General features: G+C 39.0%; 2 protein-coding genes across 4 annotated transcripts in view; both read right to left on the bottom strand.

Annotated features, from left to right (window-relative positions):
• Positions 1 to 954: 954 nt before the first annotated feature.
• Positions 955 to 5,321, bottom strand: zp3d.1 (zona pellucida glycoprotein 3d tandem duplicate 1). Its single transcript, XM_081389816.1, has 9 exons — positions 4,624 to 5,321; positions 3,864 to 3,976; positions 3,684 to 3,787; positions 3,418 to 3,592; positions 3,215 to 3,326; positions 2,397 to 2,482; positions 2,249 to 2,319; positions 1,243 to 2,167; positions 955 to 1,173 (listed from the first exon to the last, which is right to left on the bottom strand). The coding sequence occupies exons 1-8, from the start codon at positions 5,173 to 5,175 to the stop codon at positions 1,302 to 1,304; spliced, it is 2,079 nt and encodes a 692-aa protein (XP_081245942.1). The 5' UTR covers positions 5,176 to 5,321; the 3' UTR covers positions 955 to 1,173; positions 1,243 to 1,301.
• Positions 5,322 to 7,457: 2,136 nt separating this feature from the next.
• dyrk1b (dual-specificity tyrosine-(Y)-phosphorylation regulated kinase 1B) overlaps positions 7,458 to 24,343 on the bottom strand; it is a 39,740-nt gene continuing 22,854 nt past the window's right edge. For 2 of the 3 annotated variants that reach the window (XM_081389815.1, XM_081389813.1), the window contains exons 2-11: positions 18,086 to 18,231; positions 17,205 to 17,324; positions 16,895 to 17,083; positions 16,068 to 16,215; positions 15,461 to 15,747; positions 14,923 to 15,069; positions 13,912 to 14,073; positions 11,020 to 11,323; positions 10,002 to 10,105; positions 7,458 to 9,908 (exon numbers count right to left, since the gene is read on the bottom strand). In XM_081389815.1, coding sequence (XP_081245941.1) covers positions 9,156 to 9,908; positions 10,002 to 10,105; positions 11,020 to 11,323; positions 13,912 to 14,073; positions 14,923 to 15,069; positions 15,461 to 15,747; positions 16,068 to 16,215; positions 16,895 to 17,083; positions 17,205 to 17,324; positions 18,086 to 18,148 — 2,277 coding nt within the window. In that variant the 5' untranslated portion in view covers positions 18,149 to 18,231 and the 3' untranslated portion in view covers positions 7,458 to 9,155. The remainder of the gene's footprint in view (positions 9,909 to 10,001; positions 10,106 to 11,019; positions 11,324 to 13,911; positions 14,074 to 14,922; positions 15,070 to 15,460; positions 15,748 to 16,067; positions 16,216 to 16,894; positions 17,084 to 17,204; positions 17,325 to 18,085; positions 18,232 to 24,343) is intronic. The other variant, XM_081389814.1, reaches the window with a different exon arrangement.

The following is a 24,343-nucleotide window of genomic DNA, read 5'->3' as shown; positions in this document are numbered from 1 at the left end:
ACCAGGAATAATATAAAATGAATCATATAAAACAGCTCCAAAACTTTTCAGATGCTGCCTTGTTGCCAGTTGAATGAAACTTGGTAAATTTTCCCAGCTGATTTTTACTTTATGATACTGTTGCATATTCCTCCTAAGAAGTCTTTAGTTTAATTCCAAATGTAAGGTAGAGTTGCTTATGATTTAGGTTATATTATTTATATACTTTGTATTTTGCATAAAGCAAATTAAGCCCATTTTAGGACCATTGAAAACTTTTGAAAACAAAAAAAAATCTCGGTCACGCTTTACAATAAAGTTCTCATTTGTAAACATTAGTAAACTACAGTTAACATGAACCAACAATGAAAAATACTTCAACAGCATTTATTAATCTTAGTTTATCTCAACATTTACGAATACCTATTTTAATATCAAAGCTGTATCTGTTATTACATTAATGAACTGTGAACTAACATGAACATTTTAATTAACAATAGCTGCAAAAATGTATTTCTCATTGTTAGTTCGTGTTAGTTAATGCATTAATTAATGTTAACAAATGATACCTTATTGTAAAGTGTTACCAAATCTCATTACTGTACTGTACTATATACATTTAATTTCATGTTTTCATTATTCACTTAAAATCAGCTTCAAATTCAGTACAACAAACAATATTATGCTGATGATATCTGACATGTGTACAGCACCTTGGTCAACAATTGTTGTTTTTAGTGGTGCTATATAAATAAAGTTGAGTTGAGTTGAGAATACTAGCTTTATGTAAAATAAAGACAAACGCGCAAAAAAATTATTATTGGTCATAAAAATAAGTTAAAATTCTTTTAAAGCATTTTTCTTTTGATTTTGGGATAAAATATGAACTGTGAGATTTTCCCCTTAAGAATAAATTGTTTGTTTAATGAGAGGCATCAAAAAGGTCACAGGACATACGATCAGAGAAGAAAGACTAATGATCAATCAAAAATGTTTTAATATTCCGATGACATTACAGTGGATGTCAGTGCTGTACATTGAAGCATTCCATATGCATGAAAAACACCCGGATGTCATCATATTATGCACATTCCTGAATTTAGTTGAATCCATGACCAAAACACTGACTTTAAGAAAGTATGCCGAGATCTTTAGCCCCACAGATGCAACTCCAAAAAAGGTCCATCAAGGATCCTAAAACACAAATAAATAAAATAAAATAAAAAACTCTAAATTCAGAATAAATGAATTAAAGCGTCATACCTTTGAGACCCTGGAACGATCTCAAACGTCAGTCCCCCATTTCTCGCTCACTGGGTAGGTTAATGTTCATCTTTATTCCACTCCATTGGTTCTTGTTTGGCATTTAAAAATACCTCTTCATCCATCGCCATGTGTGAGGGTACTGTGGTTCGTACCTGCAAGCTCTTCTCAAAAACTTCAGGCTTTATTTTATATTGGGACAGTTGTTCTCTGGTAATGTCAGTCAGTTCATTTAGTCCACTCTCGCTGGACCCTTTGTCATCAGTAACATCTTCCAAAAGCTCGGTGCTCTTGAGTCTCCCAGCATCCTCCTCGAGCTCTACAACACTATCCATCTGTTCCCCAACAGACATAACTTTTCCAGAACGATTGCTCTCCTCATCCTTTACAGCAGTTGTTTCCTCTGCCCCAACAATTACTTCTAAATCCTCATCTAACGTTTTCATGGGCATCTTTTTATTTTCTTCTTTTGCTTCCATTTGTTTTTCAGTCTCCACTGTATAACCATCTTTCTTTTTACTGATTCCTTCTGCGCTCTTGAGTCTCCCAGCATCCTCCTCGAGCTCTACAACACTATCCATCTGTTCCCCAACAGACATCACTTTTCCAGAACGATCACCCTCATCCTTTAACTCTACAGCAGTTGTTTCCTCTGTCCCAACAATTACTTCTACATCCTCAAAGTCTTTCATGGGCATCTTTTTATTCTCTTTTGCTTTCATTTGTTTTTCAGCATCAGTCACAATCTCCACAGAGTAAAGATCATCTTCCTCTTCACCGATTCCTTCTGCGCTCTTGAACTTCACCTCCTCTGTGTCCTCATGAACACTGAACAATCCTTTTCCTTTGATTAACGATTGTTCGTTCTTGTCCATAATCCAGGGTAGACTTGTAATCAGAGATTGCGTCATACGGGGCAAAGAAGCTGTTGCGAAAGCAAGAACAAAACATTGATATATAGTGTTTTCATTTCAAGTTATGATAGTCTCTGAAGCCTTCTACTTACAAGTTGCTTCAATTTCACACGTTGAATCACAACATGCACAAACGGATGTATCAGTGATGAGTTCGTCCCACCTGTTGGTACAAGATAAGAATCTTGCTTCTCTGCATTTACACAGTATGTTGCACACATGTGAAATACAATTATTCACCTTCTCTCTGCATTGTTATAGGTACAGGATTTTGCTGTTGCGCTTGTGGCTTCGTGAACCGATATTGTGCAATGCAGGTAAAAGTACTGTAAGAATTAGGAAAAAATGCAATCAACACTTACATTCACATATATACACATATATGTGTGTGTGTGTGTGTGTGTGTGTGTGTGTAATCAACACAGATTAATTTCATACATGCATAACAGACATACAGATTGACATATCCATACCTACGTATCAGGCAGGGGCAAGTTGTCACATTTTATATGCTGTCATTTCTATACAATAAAAAAAAAAATGATCTCAGCCAATTTATGGGTTTGATCATTTTATTCATTAACTTTTCAATTTTTGCTGTTTTATATTTCAGCAATAACAAATGCCAATTAGATTTTTTTTTTTTCATATTTTACTGTTTACATTTTGATGAAAAGGCCATCAAATATCCTGATTTGTTATGGGAGATTGCTTTTTATTTTAGAAACATATTCTGGAACTGATTATCATCAAATTAATGTCCAAAAACAGCGGGTTTCCTTTTAAAACAGCTTGATCCAGTCCATATGGTGTGACAAAATGAACCATAGGTCAATTGTGTGTTAAATCAGTTAATTCCCACAATCAATATTCCACAAGTTATCTGCAGCTAAAACTTCAAGGTGTGGAACTATGAATAAACCCAATATCAAAACTCCATCCTACAAATAATTTCTGGAGTTAAAAGTGAGACAACTAGCCCCGGTCCCCAATATATTATACATATACACATATATACATACATATATATATAACCCATTTAAGAATGAAAACATTACCGTGCCAGTGACTTGGGGGAGTAAAAAGGCATCAACTGAAAACCTTATAATCTTTGACTGTCTTTGGAAAAAGCGAGAGAGACTTCCTTGTCTTCTGCTGTCCTCCATACACCTGAAATTGAGGTTTGGTGATTATTTCTTTCTTTCTTCATGCTGAAAGTGTCTTTATGTTAAATAAAAGCAGATTGTACCAAACAGTTTACCCATAATTACAAATAACACTGTGTTGTGGAGTGGACTTTGGGTCTTCGGATGCTGTTGCATAGCAGGAGTCAACAAAAATCCTTTCGTCTTTGGACATATGAGCAGCACTGACTTCAAAATACATGGGCTCCCCAAGCACAAAACTCACATTTTCTTCAAGTCTTTCCCAGCGTTCTGGTGTTGACACAGTTTAATAGACCGATGGGCACCAAAATATTAAGAGGTCAAACAAAACATGAAATTATATAAGAGAGGAAAAGCTTACCATTACACACAGAAATACTAAACTTGGCCCTTCCCTCAAAAATCTTGTGAAACATGCGCTCCCTCGGCACAGGCAGGAAGCCTATTTTGTAGGAATAATGAAATCTAGAAATTGGAGAAAGCAAAAGATGAGGTGAATTTCAATTCCAACTCCAGAAACCTCTTCAGATTCATGGTTTACCTATTGTATAGGCATTGGATGTTTAGCGAGAGGGGCACCGCTCGGATGACTGTCCCTTGAGGCTCTGGTGTATAGTGCAACGTGTTAGAATACATGATCTGGCCGTTCGTCATCTGAGGAGGATCAAACATTGTAATACAGAAGGTAAAAATCAAGATTATTAATTATTATTTGAGAAATATTGCAGTATTGATTAAAGTTATCCATGCACATCATTATTTTTAATTCATGTAACCCTCATTATCCTTAATCAAAATAACTTAAAACAAAAACGAATGAAATATTATATTATATAAAATGTACACATTCTACTACATGCCTTCTGTTTTTGCAAATACATTACAGCCCATCAGAATTTCATTTAACTTTTGGGCCATACAAACATCAGCAACTGCACAAAATTGCATAATTTTGCCTCAGTTTGGGCCTCTGAATTCTTTAGATTCTCGAGTAAGGTTTAATTCTCCTATATCATAATATGTGCATAATATTTGGGCTGTTAAATATTCAGAAACTAAAAAATTATATGATCAATGTTATGACAACATATGTTTTGACTCAGAATAAGTGATAAGCAATCATATACAGGATTCCACTAATTTTCTTTTAAGTCAGTTAAAATGTAATTTATGTTGAAAAGACTTAAACATCCAAGTTGATTGTCCTTAATTTCAAGGCAGCAACTTTTTTACAGTTACATAGAAACCTCTGACAAAAGCGTACCTTTAAGATTAGGTTTATCGCTTATGCAACTACTTACCGTTAAAGAGCTATCGCAGTCATTGAGGTCGTAATGGAAATATAAGAAGTTCTTGTCGGAGCGTGAGACAGGACATGTTCCCAGTTGAAACAAAGACGGTGAACTTCTGAAGCCCAGAAGATTCTCATTCATGCGCACCGAGATCTTACTGTAACCACACCAAACCTCTACGCCACGAGCATTACGCACGGGAGACACTTGGGCAAACTGAGGGTTCACTTGAGGAATTAGAAGACTAGTCAAAAGGTTTGGTAAGTGTCGTCTCCCGAAGACAGGCCTGAACAGATTCATGTCAACGAGAGGAACTGGAACATGTTGGAACATTGGGAAAACGTGATATGGTCGCATAACCGGAGGATTCTTCATAAACTCACTCTCTTCTGTCCACGGCCTGACAGCGCCTGACATGGGTTGCATGGCAAGGACTTTCTGCTCCGTGGATACGTCGTTGCTATATGGGCGACCCCCGGTCCCATGATTGTAAGCTTTGACGATGGACATTATGCCAAGAAAATACAAAGAACAACAAAAACACAAACTCATGCGCTTCATGATAGCCGTTGACTCTTAAATGTGACATAAAGGAAATAAATAAAACGCCGCCGAGAAGAACGCTAGGCGCGCCCTGTAGCCACCTGTTGATTGATGACGTAAGAGCTAATTAACCGTTTAGTCATGAATCGTTTTTTCGAAGTTTCAATGAGCCGGTAAAAAAAACGTCATCACGTAAATCACGAATCCTTTATTTAAGCACATATGACGTTTATTATTAAGGTTTATAAAAAAAATGTATTGTAATTACGGGTACCTACCATGATTTAGCATTAGCCTACATATAACCTAATAATTTTGTTTTCAACAGTACGGAAATCAATTTAACGTTACATCTTTTAGCTGTTGTACCTATTATTTTTCTTTTTAATTATATTCTAACTTATTAAAGTCGTTTATTTCTTATGCGGTTTGATCATTTTTTCTTTGTTACATCCTTGCTAATCGTTTATTAAATGAACTTACCTCACACTTCGGTTCTTTGCTTATTACGAATTTGACACGTTTGAAATATGCAGCTCATGGTTCATTGAGTTGGTGACTCGAGAGAATCACTCGCACCGAATCAGTCCGATTCACAAAAGAATCATTCATAGCAGTTTTGTCGAATTGACGAGAATGCGCAGTACTGGGTCTAATTTGCCGCGTGCAACAAATCCGTACATTTCATTTTCATAAAATATATATAGTTATAGGGCTATCGCATGCAAGTTTGCTTTTACTTTTCAACACAAAAATGTGGTTTGTAACTTACGCTTAGTTAGAAGCATATACTTGAGATCCGAAACTACTGCAAATAGGGGGGTGGAAACTATTGTTTTTGTAGAAAGACGAATTAAGTGCTAAGTAGCACTTTTTGACTGGCCTCAAGTACAAGCTAGTTTTTATCCTTACACCATGACTCTTACTGTGCAATAGACTCGTCTACTTTTAGGAAATGTCTTACCATGAGCACTTAATCTAGTCTAATTCATTCCAGTGCTTCATAAAAGACCAGCAATATACATTTTAGGTACAACTTCCAGTTACTTCTGATTTGTAGTAGGCCTATATACACATTAAAAATGCTATCAGCCAGCTTGAGGCTTAAGGTATTATACCTAAACCAAACCAGTATAAACATCTTAACGTATGTGTTCTCAATTAAATTGAATTGTTTGATTTTGTCCCCCCCTTTAGATGCTCCTCCACTTCAACAGGAGTTTTGGTTTATGTGAGGGTTTTATTGAGAGGTGACAGAGCAACAATTTGTTCTGGATACTGTCCCCCGTTAACCCCTCCATAGATGAGATATATTTCCTATACTCTTCAATAATGACAGAGTACACACACAAATCTGTAGTTGTGTTATAAGCAGCTCAGAAACATCTGCATTTTTCAAAGTTTATCAGTGCTCAGACACGTTTCTGACAGTGCATGGTGAGTGTGACATTTATATGGTGACCAACGTCTGCTAAACATAACAAGATTAGAGGACCTACAGAGGCAACTCTCTCTTTAATAAAGAAACCAAAACTGATGATATCATAATACTTCAGACATTATGTTCTCATGAAGGATGATGTTGGAAAAAAATGACAAAGTAAAGAAGCCAGTGAGGCCAATTACAAGTTTTAACTGGTTATTAAGAACATAAAGGACAGCAGTCATCATCACTGATCTGAGCAGAATAAGGTAGTTTGCAGGTCCTGATGCCTCAAAGGTTGCAGGTTCGAATCCCAGTCACTAGAATTAACCTTGAAAATGACATTTCACCCTAACATTGCTTTAACTTTAACTGGATGATGCATGGATGCTATGTACACAGATTACAATGGATGAAGATGTCATCAGTTAATTAAATATATGGTATTGGTCAGTCATACTGAATGAGGCTCGCATCCAATATGAAGTTCTCACATGATGTTTGAATTGTCATGGATTTCTACACAGTTGCATGAGGCTTGAATTTTAGCTATACATATAATAAACCTTGATCAAACTCCTATAATCCTCTTCTGTTCAATTCCGTCCAGTGGCTGACCAATAAATCGAGGCACTTGTTTAATACCATGTTTCCGTTACATAATATAAATGTCAAGCTTTAACCTGTACCAAGAAAGAAAGCAAACAAAAAAAAACAGCAGAAAACAGATTTTTCTTTTTTTCTTTTTTCCTTGTTAAATAGTAATAAATACATGAGATGCAGTGGTTTATTTTTCATTTTTCTGAAGCAGGAGGGTTAAAAAGTTCTCATTTTTATTTATTTATTTATTTATTCATTTATTTATTTATTTATCTGTCTGTTTTCTTTAGCAGCAATCCGAACATGGTTGAGAGTGGAGATAGCAGCCGAGAGAGAAGTAGTTCACTTTTTTTGACTTGATGGCAAACAGCACTCACAGAGTGTTGTGAAGGAGGAAGGGGAGGAGGGGGAGAATAAAGACAAGAGAAAGCAAAATGAGAGGCAGGAAATGAAGTCAGAGTGGGAGGGGCTGCAGTCAGGAGGGCGTGACAGTGTCCCTTCATACTGAAGTATTCCGCCCTCCTGCTAAATCTCGCCCCAGACTCTTCCTTCCAACACAAACATGGGGTAAGCAAGAAAATAAAAAGAGAGAAAGAAAGAGAGAGAGCTACAGCAAGATTTGGCTTAGCATATCCAGAGTTAATACAAATGTGTTAACGCTTTCAGTTTTCTGTCCAAAACAAAGAGGGTTAGAAAAAAAGAGAGAAAGAGACAGAAACCAAAGTAAGAGAGGGGTGAGAGAGAGAGAGAGTCTAGTGAGATGGTGAAGAAGAAGAAGAAGAAGGCAGACTATTTTTTGAAACGAACAACAGGGAAGCATTTTGGTTTTCCTTCTGGCAAAATGTTTTGATGTTTTTCAAGACTTTCCTGTATCACTTCCTCCTTTATGTGAAGTCGAGTTACGTTCCCCCTCTCCTCGTGAAAGCGGCTCATGATTCAGCCTCCTCCTCTAGTTGTTAGTTGGTGTTTCTCACTGTGTGGCGACTAAAAACAGTTTCTGTCATTTGCTTTATTTCATTCGTAGGATTTGTTTCATAGTTTGAGATATATAAGCCAGTGTGTCAAGCGAGATAAAGACTGGAAACATTAAAAAAAAGTAACAAAAATGTGAGTGTATGTCTTGTGTGTGTGTGTGTGTGTGTGTGTGTGTGTGTGTTTGTGTATGGGTTATGCTCAACTAGAAAAAAAGCAACCAAAAACAACAAAATGAAGCCAAAAAAAAAAAAAAAAAAAAAACCTCAAACCCAGTTTGTTTGTTTTCTAAGCACAAGTATCATCTGTCTGAGCCCAAATAAAACAACTGTATAAATAAAACATTGAATAAATAAACCCCAAAAATACCCACCTCTCAATTTAGATCTCTTTCTAACCCCTTCTCCCGCTCCCTATGTAGTGATTCTTAATAAATTAAAAATGTACAATTACGCCAAAACCTCAGAAAAACAAACAAACCGAAAAATAATACAAAAAACCCCCATAAGGTACTCTCTCTCCCGCTGCTGTCGTCTTGACAAAAACATTCAATTTTTTTTCAACACAAAACTCTCCTTTCCTCGCCCCAAAAAAAAAACGGCAAATAAAAATCTCTCGCTGCAAACCTGTCCTGAAATCACATAAAATCAAATAACAAACATTCTGAAACCTTCTGCTGCGACTACTTCGCTCGCTGCTCTTCTCCTTCAATTAAAGAAAAACAAACAAACAGAAAAATAACGATAAAAACAGTTTCAAATCCCTCCCTTGACCTTCTCCCCATGCAAAACCAAAACAACGAAACGAAAAAACAAAATCAACTGTCTGATATTTCACAAGTTTTTCTCTGCGATTCTGTTACGTGTGGCCGCGCGCGTGTATGTGTGTGTGTTGTACGCTTACTACGTGTGTAATGTGTCGTGTGTGTACGTGTGGCGCTTTTTGTCACTGTTATGTTGTCGTTAAAATTTTCGTATGGCTTTTGGAATTTGTTCAAGATTTATCAAGAGTTGGCTGCACTCTGACCGCTCCCACTCCCGCTGCCGCACACTGCCATCATGGCGGACTCCTCAGAGTCCGGCCGCCCCCCAGCTCCCCCGACTCCTCTGGGCGGAGGCCCCCCGGTGAGCATCCCCCCCACTCCGACGCTTCCCTGCGGCGGGTTGTTATTGTTGTTGCTGCCGGCGTAGCACGGAGGGATGTATCCCAAACCGGAGGCAGCGACCATGCTGTCCTGGGAGGCTGGGGCCTGGGGCAACTGTTGCTGGGAAGCGGAAGGGGGCTGCTGGGGGGCCATGACTGTCCTAGTCCGAAAGGCAGAGAGGCCCAGGTGGAGGTTGGAGGAGCCGTACTGACTGGAGTCCAAGCTCGACGGGGGCGGCTGCATGATGGAAGACTGACCCAGGTGGTGGTGGTGGGTGAGGCTGAGCTCGATGCTGTCCTGCATCTGCGGGGAGGAGACGGGCATCAGCGCTGGGCCCTGCTGGCCCTGCGAGGCCTGGCCCTGCGGCTGGTTCTGCTGCTGCTGCTGTTGCCGGAGCTGTCTGCCGTTGCTGTGGTGGCTGCCGTAGATGGGGTGGGGATGGTGCGGCTCCATCATGCCCCCTATGTTGCCCAGGAAGTGGCGCGAGTGCTGCGTGGCTGCAGGCTTGTGCAACATCAGCTGCGGGTAGGAGGAGTCGCTGCCGCTGTTGGACAGCTGACCCATGCTGCTGTCTCCTCCTGGCCAGATGCGCAACTGCTGCTGAGACGGAGCCTGGAGGGAGAAGAAGCGACCAGAGGGGATCAAGACGAGCCGTTCTGGCATCTTTAAAGAGGAGCTGTGCGGTGCGCTAGAACAATCACTTACTTGTGGGCTCTGCATCTCGTAGTCTGTGTGAGTGACTGCACTGTTGTAGTACCGGTTACTGTACCGGTAGTTTCGGTTGTCGTTGGAAGAACCGCTAGATCCACCTGGGTTGGGAGCAACAACAAAGAGCTCATGTTAAAGGAGTCCTTTTCTAGTTTTACTGTCCCCAAGAAACAGGTTCAAAGGGCGGTCACACTACACTTTTCATTGCATCGAATTCATACGCAAGCGAATGTGGGAGACAGGAAACACAATCTCATGCAAATCCGTTGCAAAGTTCAAGTTTGCCACAAATTCATATAGTAGAAGAACAATACATCCAGCTATGATCTCTTAGCTGAATTTTAAGAACATAAACTTTTAATATGCTGGATTCCAGTATTTGTACTTGTTACACTAAAGCACTGTTTACACAGCTCTTTGAAATGCTTGATTCTGATTGGTCAGTCACAACATACTGAGCTTACAACTGTCGTCAATAGCACCCGCTCATCTGGGAATCTGAAGCTGGCGCTTCTTTCATGTCTCTTGTGTCACACCATGGTCCCGCTCTCTCTCGTTTCATTCAAACGCAGTTGGTGCCATTCTCGTGCCTCAATTATCAACTGTATTTACAGTAAAACTAAACCGCCAGTATTAATAGTAGGTCTATGTTAATATTGTTGATATATTATACCTTAAATGTCTTGTTATAACTGGTTACCTCATCTGGGACCTGTTTTTCTTTGCATAAGCTTAAATATTTCAATTCAAATCAATATTTCGTGTCTAATTATTTACTTATGTGGCAAGTAGCCATGTAATAAGTAGGATCATGTATATCCAGCCGGTTGTTATCGCAAAATAACCCCCAAAAGGGTTATCTGGACCCCAACGCAATCTGGATCCCTTACATTTTTGATGTATTATATGATAATATTATGTTTTTTTTTAAAAGCCGCCGCCTCAACCGTTCCAGAGTCTGTATAAATCTTGCATGCTCAAAGTCTAGTGTGACCACGGCATTGCACACACTTACCGGAGCTAGAGACGGAGCTAGTGGTGGAGGTGGAGTGGCTGTGGTCCATGGCAGGGCTGGTGGAGGTGGAGCTGCTGGTGTTGGTGCCTTCATCCGTCGTCTTCTTAAAGAAGTTGTGCTGCAGCGCGTAAAAGGGCGTGATGCGCGTCTTGGGATCGTAGTCCAGCATGCGCAGGATCAGGTCCTTGAACTTCAGGTAGTCGCAGGGCGCGTGGCCCTGCTCTCCAGCTCGCCTCCCCCCTGGACCTCCCGTCTCCACCCCCAGGATCTCGTGCAGTCGTCGCGTGGCAGGTGGTTTATATTCCTGGAGTGACGAATCAACACAGAGGAAGGGAAGAGAACGAGGCACAAACAAGTAGCATTTAGTGAAGTGCAGATAACCGTTGAAATGTCATCATTTAAAAACAAAGGTTGATGAACTATCAGCCTAAGAACATGTTATTATTATTATTGCCAAGCTGTATAATTAATAAATAGATACATCTACTAATGTTAGAAGAATAAACCTGTTTTATAATATGAATTAAATACTATAAAGTCAACATGAAATGGCATTTGTAACCCACTTCCGAGTGAAACAATATTTACTGGGTTATATTAGAATTTTTTTTTTTTTTCAATTATTAAAACAATTTTTAATAAGGACTGACTACAACAGTAGCCTAAAACATTGCTGAAATAGGTTAGGAAACATTTTTAATCTTTGGAATATGTATAGGAAAGTAAATTTTGATTTCATGTTGACTTTAATAAGAAACTAATCAGTCAAAGAAATCATTAATCAATGCAGGTGAAGGGGACTGAAAATGAGTTATGTTTGTGGTTTAGTGGGAATAATGACTTTTGCATAGGAGCTCTAAGTGTCATACAGGGTTCAACAATAAGACTTTTTGAAAGAATTTCAGTTGAAAGAACTACACAAAAACATAAATCATCGTATGCCATCATTTTCTAGCAAAATGTGTTTATACCTGTCATGGAATTACAATAAAGATACATGATTTCCAGCTATTACGGCAAATTAAAAACTTTATTTGTTTACTACAAATAATGTATTTTTGTAGTAAACTTACTTTCTTATTTTTCCTGAAATATGTTGCTTAAAAAAACCCATATTGTTGAGCCCTGTCATACACAGTTTCTAGAAACTTTGACACTGAACCTATTCTGTGCTATTATACACTGTATCCTGGCCCATAAATACTACAATAAAGACTTAAAATTAACCAACATCTACATTGTAAAAGAGTACAAAGCAAAGCATTCAAATGTTATTGTCCACACAAAATGCATGCTGGAGCATTTGAGGTGAGTCTCTGGATGAGTTGGCAGTAAGTGCCAGACATTAATCCTGTAAAACAAAGTGTATTAGGACCTCATCCAGACTTTTACCCTCCACCTGCTATCAGCTTTGCGTCTTAATCTGTGGTCACATACGTACGTACGCACACACTTTCTAGATTCTTAACCTGATGCTACTTTCACTTATCTTCACTGGAAACAGGGTCATTCAAGCTACTGGCTGCACTCGCTTAACCTGTGACCCACGTGTGTCGTTGACTAGACTGAGAGCTGCTAAGAAGTAGGGCTCTGCCAATGTAATTATACAAATTATTTTCTTACAACATTGCATCTATACTGTAAATCTTTAAACTGATATTTTAGTAACACTTTACAGTCAGGTTCCATTTGTTAAAATGAGTTAATGCACTAAGAATTAACATTTTATTAAATAGCATTAACAAAGGCTGATACATGTTTGGCCTTTTAGATCTTTTTAACTGATGCATTAAATTCAAATGGACAAATGGAATCTTATTGTAAAGCCTTACTATTATATTTACACTACTGTTCAAATGTTTGGGGTCAGAATGATTTCTTTCATGTTTTTGAAAGAAATCTATGCTCACAAATGCTGCATTTATTGGATAAAATACCACAATCATGCAAAATGTTATTAAAGTTTAAAATAACTTTTCTACTTTAATGTAATTTAAAATGTAATTTATTCATGTGTTGGGAAAGCTGAATTTCCAGCATCATTACTCCAGATTTCAGTGTCATGTGATCTTTCTGAAATCATTCTAATATGTTGATTTGGTGCTTAATTTCTTACTATTATCAATGTAGAAAACAGCTGTGCTGCTGCTAAAATTTTTTGTGATAACAGTAATATTTTCAGGATGAATAGAACATTAAAAAGAACAGCATTTTTGAAGTTTAAATCTTTTGTAACAATGCAAAAGTCTTTACTATCACTTTAGTGTGGAATTATTAAAGTATTAAATTATTTCCAAAAGAAGATTGTACTGACCCCAAATGTTTGAATGGTAGTGTACACTTGTTTGGCCAAAAGTATCTGGACACCCCAACCTCATATGAGCATTTAACTTAAAAACTATTTGCATTAATAAACAGGTGGTCCAATCCTCTAAGTTGTCATTATATGCTGTAGCATATAATATTTAAAAAGGGGTGGCTGTATATTTTTGGCCTTTTAGTTTACGTATCTCGATGTGTATCGTATTGTAAGTGCTACTGACATGCCTGCTTCAGAGACAGAATGAGGATTGTTGTGAAAATGATCATGATATGGGCAATGATGCTGATAAGGAGAACAGATGCTGTAGGTTGGGGTTTAGATTGACCTTGTGATTCTGTAAGCACAGACGGGTCAGTGGAGAGAGGAGGAGGTTCACTAGCACATATTAGCCTTGCTTAAATTTCATCCCCAACCTTTTTTTCCACCCTCCTCCATTTTAGCCCTACTTTTTTCTCTTCCCCTCTCCCTGAGGATAAAGTGTGCGTCGGTGTGGAGCAGGTGATGATGAGGAAGGAAGGGTGGTCTTTGGGAGGAGGGCGAAGGATAAATAGAAGCAGAGTTTTACTCACAGAGGCCGAAGGATAAAGTACCTTCTTAATGTCCTTGTTTTTCTTGACGGTCCACAGGCCGTCGGACAGCTTGTCAAAGTACTTGCGTGCTTTAGGGGCCTGATCCAGCATATGGTTGGGCGGGACCCCCAGCACCTCCACTATTTTATTCATCTGGTCCACCTGAGAAAGATACAGCACAGTGTTAGGGCAAAATCCAAATGGACTTAGTTGCAACTGACATGTTAGCATATATTAAATATCATATATATTATATATATATATATATATAAATATAACAGACCAATACCTTCTGAAATGCATTTATTACTTAAGGAGTTGATTACAGGGTCTTTACACAGGATCTTGTGTTCAGATCAGTATTATTAGTACTATCTATATCATAGTATTTATTAATACTTTAAATTAACTGTTATTTTTATATTTTCAGTATTCATTTTTATTTCAGATTAAATTTTAGTAATTTTATTTTGTGCTTTTGTAATTTTTATTAGTTGAATATCAGTTTTAGTCTTGGTAATTTTTGTATTTCAACAAACTTATTTCACTTTGTTGACTAGTCACTTTATTTCATTGGTTTATATACATATGCATCCGACAAATGTCTTTGGGTGTCACATCGCATTTATCAGTGTCTTGCAGTGCATTTTAAGTAGCTGAAAATTATTTGAATTTTTTTACATAGTGCAGCACATCAGTGTCAGTTTTAAAATGATGGACTCATTAGTATAAGTCAGGGATGGGACAAGTGCCATCTCTTGTTTTGAATATTTACAGTAGCAACTGTAATCTGCTCTGTCTTAATGTCTTTAAAATAAGTATAATATTTTAATAATGCATAATGTTGACAAGACTGAATAAAAAAAAAAAAATCTCTCTTATATCCTGTTTGTATGCCTGTTTAAGTTTACTCAAGTGTGGTTCTTACAAGTGAAGTCTTAGGATGAGCGTCAAAGAAAGACGTCACAAACGCTTTGCACAGTCATTGTGTGACTAATCCCCGAGCCGTACCTCATTGGAGCCGCTGAAGAGCGGTTCGCCCGTGTGCATCTCCACCAGGATACAGCCTAGGGACCACATGTCTATAGCCAGGTCATACGGCATGCCCAGCAACACCTCAGGAGAGCGGTAAAACCGACTCTGAATGTACTGGTAAATCTAAGGGAGGAGGAAAACAGAAATGAATGGCATGCACAAACACAGGATGCACAAGTAACTATTACATTTTCACTTTTCTCCACTAGTGGGCAGCAGAAGCTGAAAGATAAGAAGGGTGCAGCACTGCCACTAGGAATCTTAAGCAGTAAAATCCATTTCAGCTGTGGAAAAGTCCTCTAGAATGTGCTCTGAATGCACATCCCACCAACTAAGAACATTGCGCGTTTTTATCTCTTACAGATGCCTTTATCATTAAAAGTTCCGCACGGCATGTCTCCACTATTCATTGTGTTTATTTAAATGCAAGTTCACTGTAGTTGCTACTGTGTGTGACCTTATCAGCATGTTGTTAACAAACAGTGACGCAAATGGGCCTGAGACGCTGTCTCACCCTCTGTCCTAGCTGGCAGGAACTGCCAAAGTCCACAATCTTGATGGCACTGCGCTTGGGGTTGCAAAGGAGGATGTTCTCAGGCTTGAGGTCGCAGTGGATGATGCTGAGCTCGGGCGTGGCCAGGAAGAGCAGCGCCGTGCACAGCTGCTGGGCAAACTTGCGTGTCAGGTTGAGCGAGACGCCGCGGAAGTTGGTGTTACGCAGGAGGTCGTACAGGTTGTAGGAGAGAAGCTCAAACACCAGGCACAGGTGGTTACGGAACATGAAGTGCCTCTTTAAGTGAACTGAGGAAACAAATATGAGAAAGAAAAGATGTATTAGAGAGGCTCAAAGTTATCACAAAAAGAGTTGAAATAAGTATGTTTAAAAGAACGTTTAGCAAGTGAACTAGATATCCATGAGATCCAGATTGTCTATTATGCTTTGCTATGAAATAGTCTCATGAACTACTTTTAGTCTTGAGTACTTTTTGCTTTTGGGTGGGAGGAAATTCTCTTGCCATTAGGTCAAAGGTTTTTCTACGGAAGACTAAATGTAGAGTAACAGCTGCTTGTCGTATTCTTGTACGTGTACAGACGAGCGAACAGCGTCTGTTTTTTTTTACCTATGTAGTACTTCATCTCAGTGTCGTGTTTGTTCATGAGCTCAAGAAGCCGCAGCTCAATCTGGGCCTGGTTCAGGAAGGCTTTCTTGTTCTTGATGATCTTGATGGCCACCCACTCCTGCTCATGGTGGTCATAGGCTTTCACCACCTACACAAAAAAGGAGCAAATTAGCACACACTTGGCAAAAAGTTTTAGTTTTACAACAGAAAAATTAAGTAGCAACGTAAGATATTTCATATACGATTTAACATTTTAAAAGATGCACCAGGGTTTCTGTACAGACTTTCAAATTCTTCATATTTACTTTAACAAATCCTTATTTTATCATTTATTTGACCATTCTAGTCTGTAGTGTGGTTTGCTTATAATATGCATTAATTGAGAACACAAAGCACTCCTTTATTTTCATTATTTTAAACATTTATTTTTATAAGTTTCTATTCAAATCTAATGTAACAAAACATAACTATTTTTTGTTTTGTTTTGGGAAAGAAAAGTGTACATACACCAGATTTGGAGCCAGAAAGATATTAAAAACAACAGTTATGAACAAATTGTCATCAGTTTTCCACCAAAATAAAATAATGAGAATAATGATAGTTCAATATTGTTTTACAATATTATCATGTTTATGCTGACTGTGTTTAGTTTCCTTTTGGATTAAATTAAGTTATTTTGGAGACAAAAAAAGACATCACTTGCTAGTTTGTAGTTTGTCACAAACCCTATTGAAAACAAGTTGACACTGAAACACTGTTTTAGTTTGATTTTATGCCTGTATTCTTTTAGCCTTGACATCTATTCTCATCTTCAGAGTTGTGCTTACCTGTCCGAAGGAGCCCTTGCCAATAAGTGAGTCGATCTCGTAGCGGTCCAGCCACTTCTCCCCGTTCTTCACAATATAGTCATAGTTGTCATCATCGTAGCCGTCGTTGTACACCTTGCGCTCTTTTTTGGTGCTGGAGTCCTCAGGCGGAACCTGCTGGGCTCGCCGTTTCTTCTTCGTGTAATACACCTGGAAAACGAGAAAAACATTTAATATTTGCACCACTATTGCTGCTTCACGAATAACTAGGTGGTTGGTACAACTGGTCTTATCATAAGTGTAAATATGAAAAAGCCTGAGATGGATTCACCTCATTGATGTGCTTGTATGTCTTGATGAGATCGACTGAGAGTTTACGTAGCGGGGCGCTGGCAGGATCTCGAAAACTCGGTGGAATCCTCCTCTGCAGGATGGTCATATCTGACAGCACCTGAAAAAAAGTGACACCAAGACAACAGTAAGAAAAAAAGAGGGGAAACAGGAAACACCATAACAAAAACAATATACAATACACCATATACTGTATGAATATACACACACACAAAACCTATAACATCTTTAGAATGTTAATTTAAGTTCTTCAATAAGTATGAAAAGTTTACTAATGAATACAGCTGTTAATTTAATGCATTCATTTAGTGTGGTAAATTATAAATAAATGCTTGCAATAAAATATTAAGCACATTATTTATCACCCTCCTGACCCATAAAGGGAATCTCCAACCTACATGCAATAGTGATGCAATAGCTATTGCATGTATACATAGACCATTCATGAAATATTGCAAAATATAACTACATGTAATGGATGAACAAACCACTAGTCTACCTCAGACAGACAAACTCAACCGCATAATATAGATGTGAACTGTAGGCCAGTGACAGGAAATAAAACAATATAATGACTTCTAAAGTCACTTTTTTTGTAATGTCTATAGCTATGATTTACAAGTCAAACACAATAATGTCTTAATCTTCATGTGAGGGCTTTTCTCAGCATTTAAATACAGTATATGCATATATCAGCATGTAACTGTTATTTTTTTATTTATTCGATTGCAATTCTAAAACAAAATATGATGAGGGACAAGTCACAAACACATCTTTACACAACACAATAACTTTGTGAATGATGCTTTACATACGGGTCATACGATATCATGTAATTTCAAGGGAGCATGTTTCTGGTACCTGCTGCTGGTCGGCCATGGAGTGGATGTTACTGAAGGAGGGGTGGCTGTGCTGGCTCGACATGGTTGGCTCAGCGGGGGAGAAGCCCAAGGCGGCAGGCTGGCAGAGGGTAGAGGAGGGGGGCTTGCATCCTGAGCTGCTTCCACCTTCATAGAGAAATAGGGGAAAAAACGAGAGAGGTTTCAGAAGACACATTGCTGAAGTGCATCGCACAAGCCAAGCAAATACTGACATGGGTGTGGGGAGAAACACTGCACTGCAGGGGGAAGTAGAAATATGAACACAGACTCACACACACACCATATTGGAAGTCAAACTGAAGGCATTTTCAGAGATCTTTGAAATCTCCAACAATCGGATGGAACGGTGATAAGAATGATTACGGTTATCCTCTCAAGAAGCTCCAGTTCATTTTGGCTGGGAAATTACAGCGCCGTTCCTCAGGTCAGCATGACAAGCGTGTACTGGAGGTGGGAATACTCTGCAATACACCTTCAAAGCCCTGAGAATGGTTTCCAAATCAGAATAATTCTCTCAACTTTCTAAGCAGCATGTGTTTTTCCAACAGCTAGGGGCGGACAATATGCAAACGCCAGAAAATCACTGTACAGTGTGTCACTGCCAAACCGGTGGAACAAAGAAAAACGGTCGTATGACATTGCACACCAAAATCTCAGTGGATGATGGGAGTGACTGGGAGGCAAGCAGAGCTATCCATGGTCCTGTGCTGCCACTCGTTGGCCAAGAATATGCTGCAGCTATTACTTTCAAATACAGCCTGCACATTAGGCTGCCTGCTAGAGTAGTGCTGACCTCAAATTAAAGGTGAATCATAGTAAAAGCATGTCATTTTTCACCTAAAAAAATAACCTATATTATGCATATTTTTTATAAATACTTTGTAGGTCCACAGTTACTTTTTAGCATTGTTTTAAGCATTATTCTCATGATAATTAAGCACAATTTCCACTCTAATGTGTAAAACTGTCATTTTTCTACACAAAAACTAAACTACACATATATATAAGCTATATATATATATAGCAATTAAAGTAACAAGAACAGAGCGTTGTTTGCATTAAATAAATCAAACTTGGGGAAATATGCTTAATTGCCATGAAAATAATATCATTGTCCAAAAAAAAGGTATTAATCTTAAAAACAAGCTTAATTGTCTACATGCAAATAACAGTTTTTAAATTATGACCTAGACATATTCTTTACCGGTTTTGTGAGATTAACCCTTATAAACTAGTATAGAGCCCCTAACCAAGAAACCTGAGACCAGCAAGCATAAAAACGGTGTATATTAATTGCATGTAAACATGAAACCTTTCACAATGTAGGCCAGTCAAGTTTTTGGAGCTAGTTATGTGTACAAAAGACCAAGGGACTAACAGAGCACTAAACTACAGGCTTATAAAGAATTAATGCTGTCCCAAATTTGATGGACTGAAATTTTAACTACAGGATGCAAGTTTTTTTTACCCACAAAAATCCACTAGCACATTGAACATTCATAATGTACAAAGGAAGTATTGGACATCTCGGGAAAGAGGCGAGAATGTGCCGAGAGTACAGTAATTAAGTAAGATTGCTGAGTGCGGAAGCAGGGAATTAAACGTCTAACGAGGGGATATGAAATGGATGAGATATTCCACAGTGAATGCTTTTATTGCTGCTTTCAGGGGCTGACAGGTGAGGAGTAATGGGGGTGAAATTTATCAATGACACATTACAACTTGAAATGGCTGGGCGATCAATGGCCGTAGCTTAAACAAAGTGCAAAACGACACATCTGACCACCATCAATCCCAGGGAGTGACGGCGAGCATTGCTGTTACATGCCCATAGGAGGAGTCCCAGTACCGACGCACTGACAGGAAGCCTGTCTGGATATACATATGTAGGAGTATCTCAACTGGTTTATTTCTATATGGACCCTGTTGCAAATGACAAGACAGCTCAATTAAAAAGGCATAGCGTTTTAAAGGCATCTAAGAAAACATGACTCTGTGCACTGCACTTAGAATCAACAAAATCCCACACAATTTAATTTCTAATGAGTAAAATCACTTTCATAATGCCCTGAAGAAACACGCTCTAATTTCAATTTATTTCCTTGGCCTCCTTTTCAGAGTGAAACAATGACTAAAAGAGCGTGATCTGCTGAGCACCAGGAAAAATGTCACACTGTGCCTTTAAATGCTGAAATGAACACATTGAGAACTTCCTGAGTGTGACACCCCCCTTCCTCCGCTCTGATTGGCAGAGGCCCCCTCCCTCTCTCCCTCCTGATTGGCTGCTGGTATCCAAGGGCTGGGCGGCGAGGTCTCTATAAATAAACCTGGTAGCTTGTGCTGTATCAGCAACCCTTCCCACAATGCCGCTCTCGCCCTCCCTTTCCCTGCCTGTTACCTCTCTTCTTCCCCCCCGCCCCCTTCTCGCTTTCAATCTACGCTGATCTGGCTGTAGCGCTTGCATAAATGTTGCCCCCGATGGGAACGAATATTAATAAAATATAACAGAGGCACATACTCCTCTATAGACACACAGGTGCCTGGGTAGAATTTATTGTCACATACACAAGTGTCACGTCGCAGTAGTTAAATATATCAGGTGGTGGATGAAGTAATCATCCGCTGCAATTAACCATGCAAAGACTCCCCCACTAACCAACTCACTCCACATCCCCACAGCTGACCAAACACAGCTGCCAGCTGCCAATCACAGTGTCACCATGGCAACAGACCAGCCTACTCCCTGTCTCTAAGGCACAGGAAGAGGATGGTTGTGTGTGCATGCGAACAGCTGAACACCCCTCCCCATCACTCCCACCTCACCCTTCCCATGTCCGTACTGACCCCCTATCTTATTCCCTGTTAGGGTAATGGGAACGCTGGTGCTACCGAGCCAAAGTTGGACACACCATGATAGGCATGAAGGGAAAAGAGGACCGTGAGGAAACTCTGGGTATTATCCACAACTTATTTAGCTTTTTGCCCCACTTTGAAAAAAAAAGTGAAAAGCATGAGAAAAACAAGTTAAACAGAAACAATGTGTCCCTAAAGAGCGACTTGGGGGGCTCCGTTATTCCCATGCATCATAAAAACTAAAACTTGACCTTATTATGAAGCAACAAGTTGGTGTTGCATTAGCACAGAACACCAGACCATGTGTCGGAAAAAGAGACATTGAAGACATACAGTACATAGAGGTGAATTAGGCAAGGATGTGTGCGTCACATCATGCCCACTGTCCAAAGTGCATGTGCGTGCCCGCAGATGGCAGCTCACATGGATGTCATGCCAAACACCGGAGGACTTCAGGATTCAACTCTGCCCAACAAAAGTACGGGTAGTTGTGAGCAGGTACGACAAAGATCTCCTACAGAACCAGAAAGAATTAGAGAATGAAGAGATGAACATTACTGAATCTCCCAACATGCAACAGGATAGTTTGTAATCTCCTTCATATGTGCATTTAAAGATAGGAACAAGCACAAATGCAGTGATCACCAAACTAGCATTGGGGAGTTATACTTGCGGCTTACCAAATTAAAATTTTAAGAAAGATTATTTATTTAAGAACTGAGTGAGCTTGTGCCACCACCTCCCAGAATCTCCCACCGGTCATCTCCACTTTTGATTCTCAGAACTCACTCATTTGCAAGAGGACACCATCCTCAGAGAGGCTTCTGCAAAACTTACAACCTTTCCAATTAAGTTCAGCACCTGTGTTATGCGATATAACCCCGTCCAACCTTTCCTTGGCGACCAAAGCCCAAACAGTACCACAGAGAACTTTTAACAGTCAGGCCTCCATAGCTGAGTCAGACACCACACTATTAATAAAAAAAGCCATCTGGGTGGACGCCACATACAGTGACACTGGCAAATTGAGAGGTCACTAAGTGCATTAAAAATGAAATAAAATGAATCCCCCGACTCAAAATACATCATTAGCTATAGATGCATAATAAACGTCCACAGAAACCGCCAACACTAAAACAAGCACATTGCGGTCTGAACGTTGTTATCAAATGCTGATATGGATTTTTTTTTTTTAAATCAGTAAAACTTTCATGCTAACGTTGGTTAATGCATTAGCACTACATTAGTTAACAATAACTAACAATGAACATGTTTGAATGTTTACAGCATTTAATCTTTGTTAATGTTCTGAATAAAAATACTATTAGTTCACAGTGAATTAAGTAATGTTAACAAATACATATTTTGATTTTAAACTATCATTAAATGTTGAAATTAACAAACATTATTAAATGCTGTGTAAGTATTGTTTATTGTTAGTTCATGATAACTAATGTTAATAAATGAGATCTTACTCAAGTGTTCCCCAAAAACATTTGGCCGACAGAAGATTTTGCAAATGTTTATGGCCAAGCAAATATGGTTATTGTTTGAATGTGATTTGAAAATTGCCTAAATATTAAAATGAATAATAAAAAGAGCCAATTTATTAGTCAAATCACCATTTAAAACTGCTTAAAAAAAAGTTACCATTTCTATTCCATCACCAATGAGTTTAAGCCCGCTTGTTGTAAACAGATGCACACTGAGTGCTGTTATGCACAATGCTGAATCTCCACCCCTCTTTATCCTTGAGTTTTAAACACGAGCAGCGGGACCCTAAGGAGCTTACGTGCTGATCTCTCGGTGAGACTGCACCTTCACAGCTCAAGGCGACTGCGAGCTAACGTTAACACCAGACTGGCTAATCTAAAGTGACCACCACTAATCAAGCGCCCCTTGAGTAAAGAGCCACTTGCTCCAGTGGAGGTGGATGTTGACACAGAGCGAGGAGTGCAGGCATATTCACATTGTTTACTTTCTTTCTTGGAAAGAGCACAGAAAGGATGATGTGAGAGTGAGTCAGGAGACACCAATACAGACAGAACGACAAAACGAAAAATGTGAATACTTAAAAGTGTCTGCGAGTGACAGAAAAGGGGATATTGGGAGAATGATAAGGAGAAATGACTTCAGTGTTGTTTGCTGTGCTCTCCGTGGCGGAGTTGAGCTGGGGAGGGGGGATATCAGCGAGATGTTGGGTGGATGGGGTAGGATCGCTGCTCTGCTCTTGCAGGTACACAGTGTATGCATCTGGTGAACAATAACATGTTTTTGTTCTGATTCAGGCCCACCACTAATCCAGCAGGAGGTGGGGAGTTGGAGAGCCAATGAGCATGAAGGGCATTTGTCACTTTTTCCTCTGAATATGTGAAACAACAGATTTTATCGGCATGCAAAGGTGACAACTATAGGCAGAAATTTTTCCACAATGGCTCATGCACTATTATAGGTGAGTTTAATAGACTAGACTAATTGGATCGTTGAGGAAAACAGAATTATTTGTGGTTTTAATTAAGCTGCAAAGTAAGTTTGTGGTGCAAAGCAAATTAAGAACTTAACTTATCTGAATCAACAGCCAAACATCTAGATGTCATCATCCCCAGATACATACTGTTAGAACCAAAAGAGATCAATTTAGCTTTAAACCTTTACATATGCCTAAACGCTGAATGATAAAACATCCATAAAACTGGACACATATCAAGCATCTGTATAGCTAATGCTTCAAGTTAAGTCAAAACCTTAACTTTGTGTATATAAATTTATGATATATCAACAAAAACAGCCTATATTCTGTGTGGGAAAGCAAACTTTTCGAAACCACACGATTCTGGATTTTACATGGCAAAATGGTACATTTCACCTTTAAACTGAAAATCGGCAGGCAAACAAACATGAAAGGCAGCGTGAGGGAAAGGGGCAAAGGGCAAGGAGTGGACGGGTTGTTTGTATGAACGCTGTGACTGTCTTTCTGTCTTTCACAGTCCAAACTCCATGCACCTTGATTCGGGGCTGTGATTCTTGGCTGATATGATGTCTTCAGGGGCCCTATCAGCTCTTTTCTTTGTCTCATATAGGTGGATCCACAGATCAGAAGTATTCCTGCAGCTTTCCCTGCACCCAGTAGGTTACTTGGAGTTATATCTATCTTTAAAAGAGTTATACACATAGTGCTTGACACGCCAGACTGGGGTGGGGTGACAGAAATAGCAACAGGAGAAAAGTCAGCTGGATACACAGATAAAAATAAAAATTTAAGGCAGAAAATGCAAAAACATTCTAGGCATATTCAAACAATGATTCTGTTGCTTCTCATCCCAAATATTTTAACCAGTCTATTAACAATCATGAACAATCGTCCATTTGGAGGGAGGTTTAGGTT

The sequence above is a fragment of the Scardinius erythrophthalmus genome (genome assembly GCF_964197995.2).
Source record: "Scardinius erythrophthalmus genome assembly, chromosome: 16".
Lineage (NCBI taxonomy): Eukaryota > Metazoa > Chordata > Actinopteri > Cypriniformes > Leuciscidae > Scardinius > Scardinius erythrophthalmus.
This window is presented reverse-complemented; position numbering and strand designations above follow the sequence as displayed.

What these genes read in the sequence shown, in the direction of transcription:
- zp3d.1 (XM_081389816.1), bottom strand. Translation starts at nt 5,175, where the DNA reads ATGAAGCGCATGAGTTTGTGTTTTTGTTGTTCTTTGTATTTTCTTGGC. An exon ending in AGTGTTATTTGTAATTATGG is followed by an intron (nt 3,327 to 3,417) that starts GTAAACTGTTTG and finishes CCTCAATTTCAG; the next exon opens with GTGTATGGAGGACAGCAGAA. An exon ending in GTGTGAAATTGAAGCAACTT is followed by an intron (nt 2,168 to 2,248) that starts GTAAGTAGAAGG and finishes CTTTCGCAACAG; the next exon opens with CTTCTTTGCCCCGTATGACG.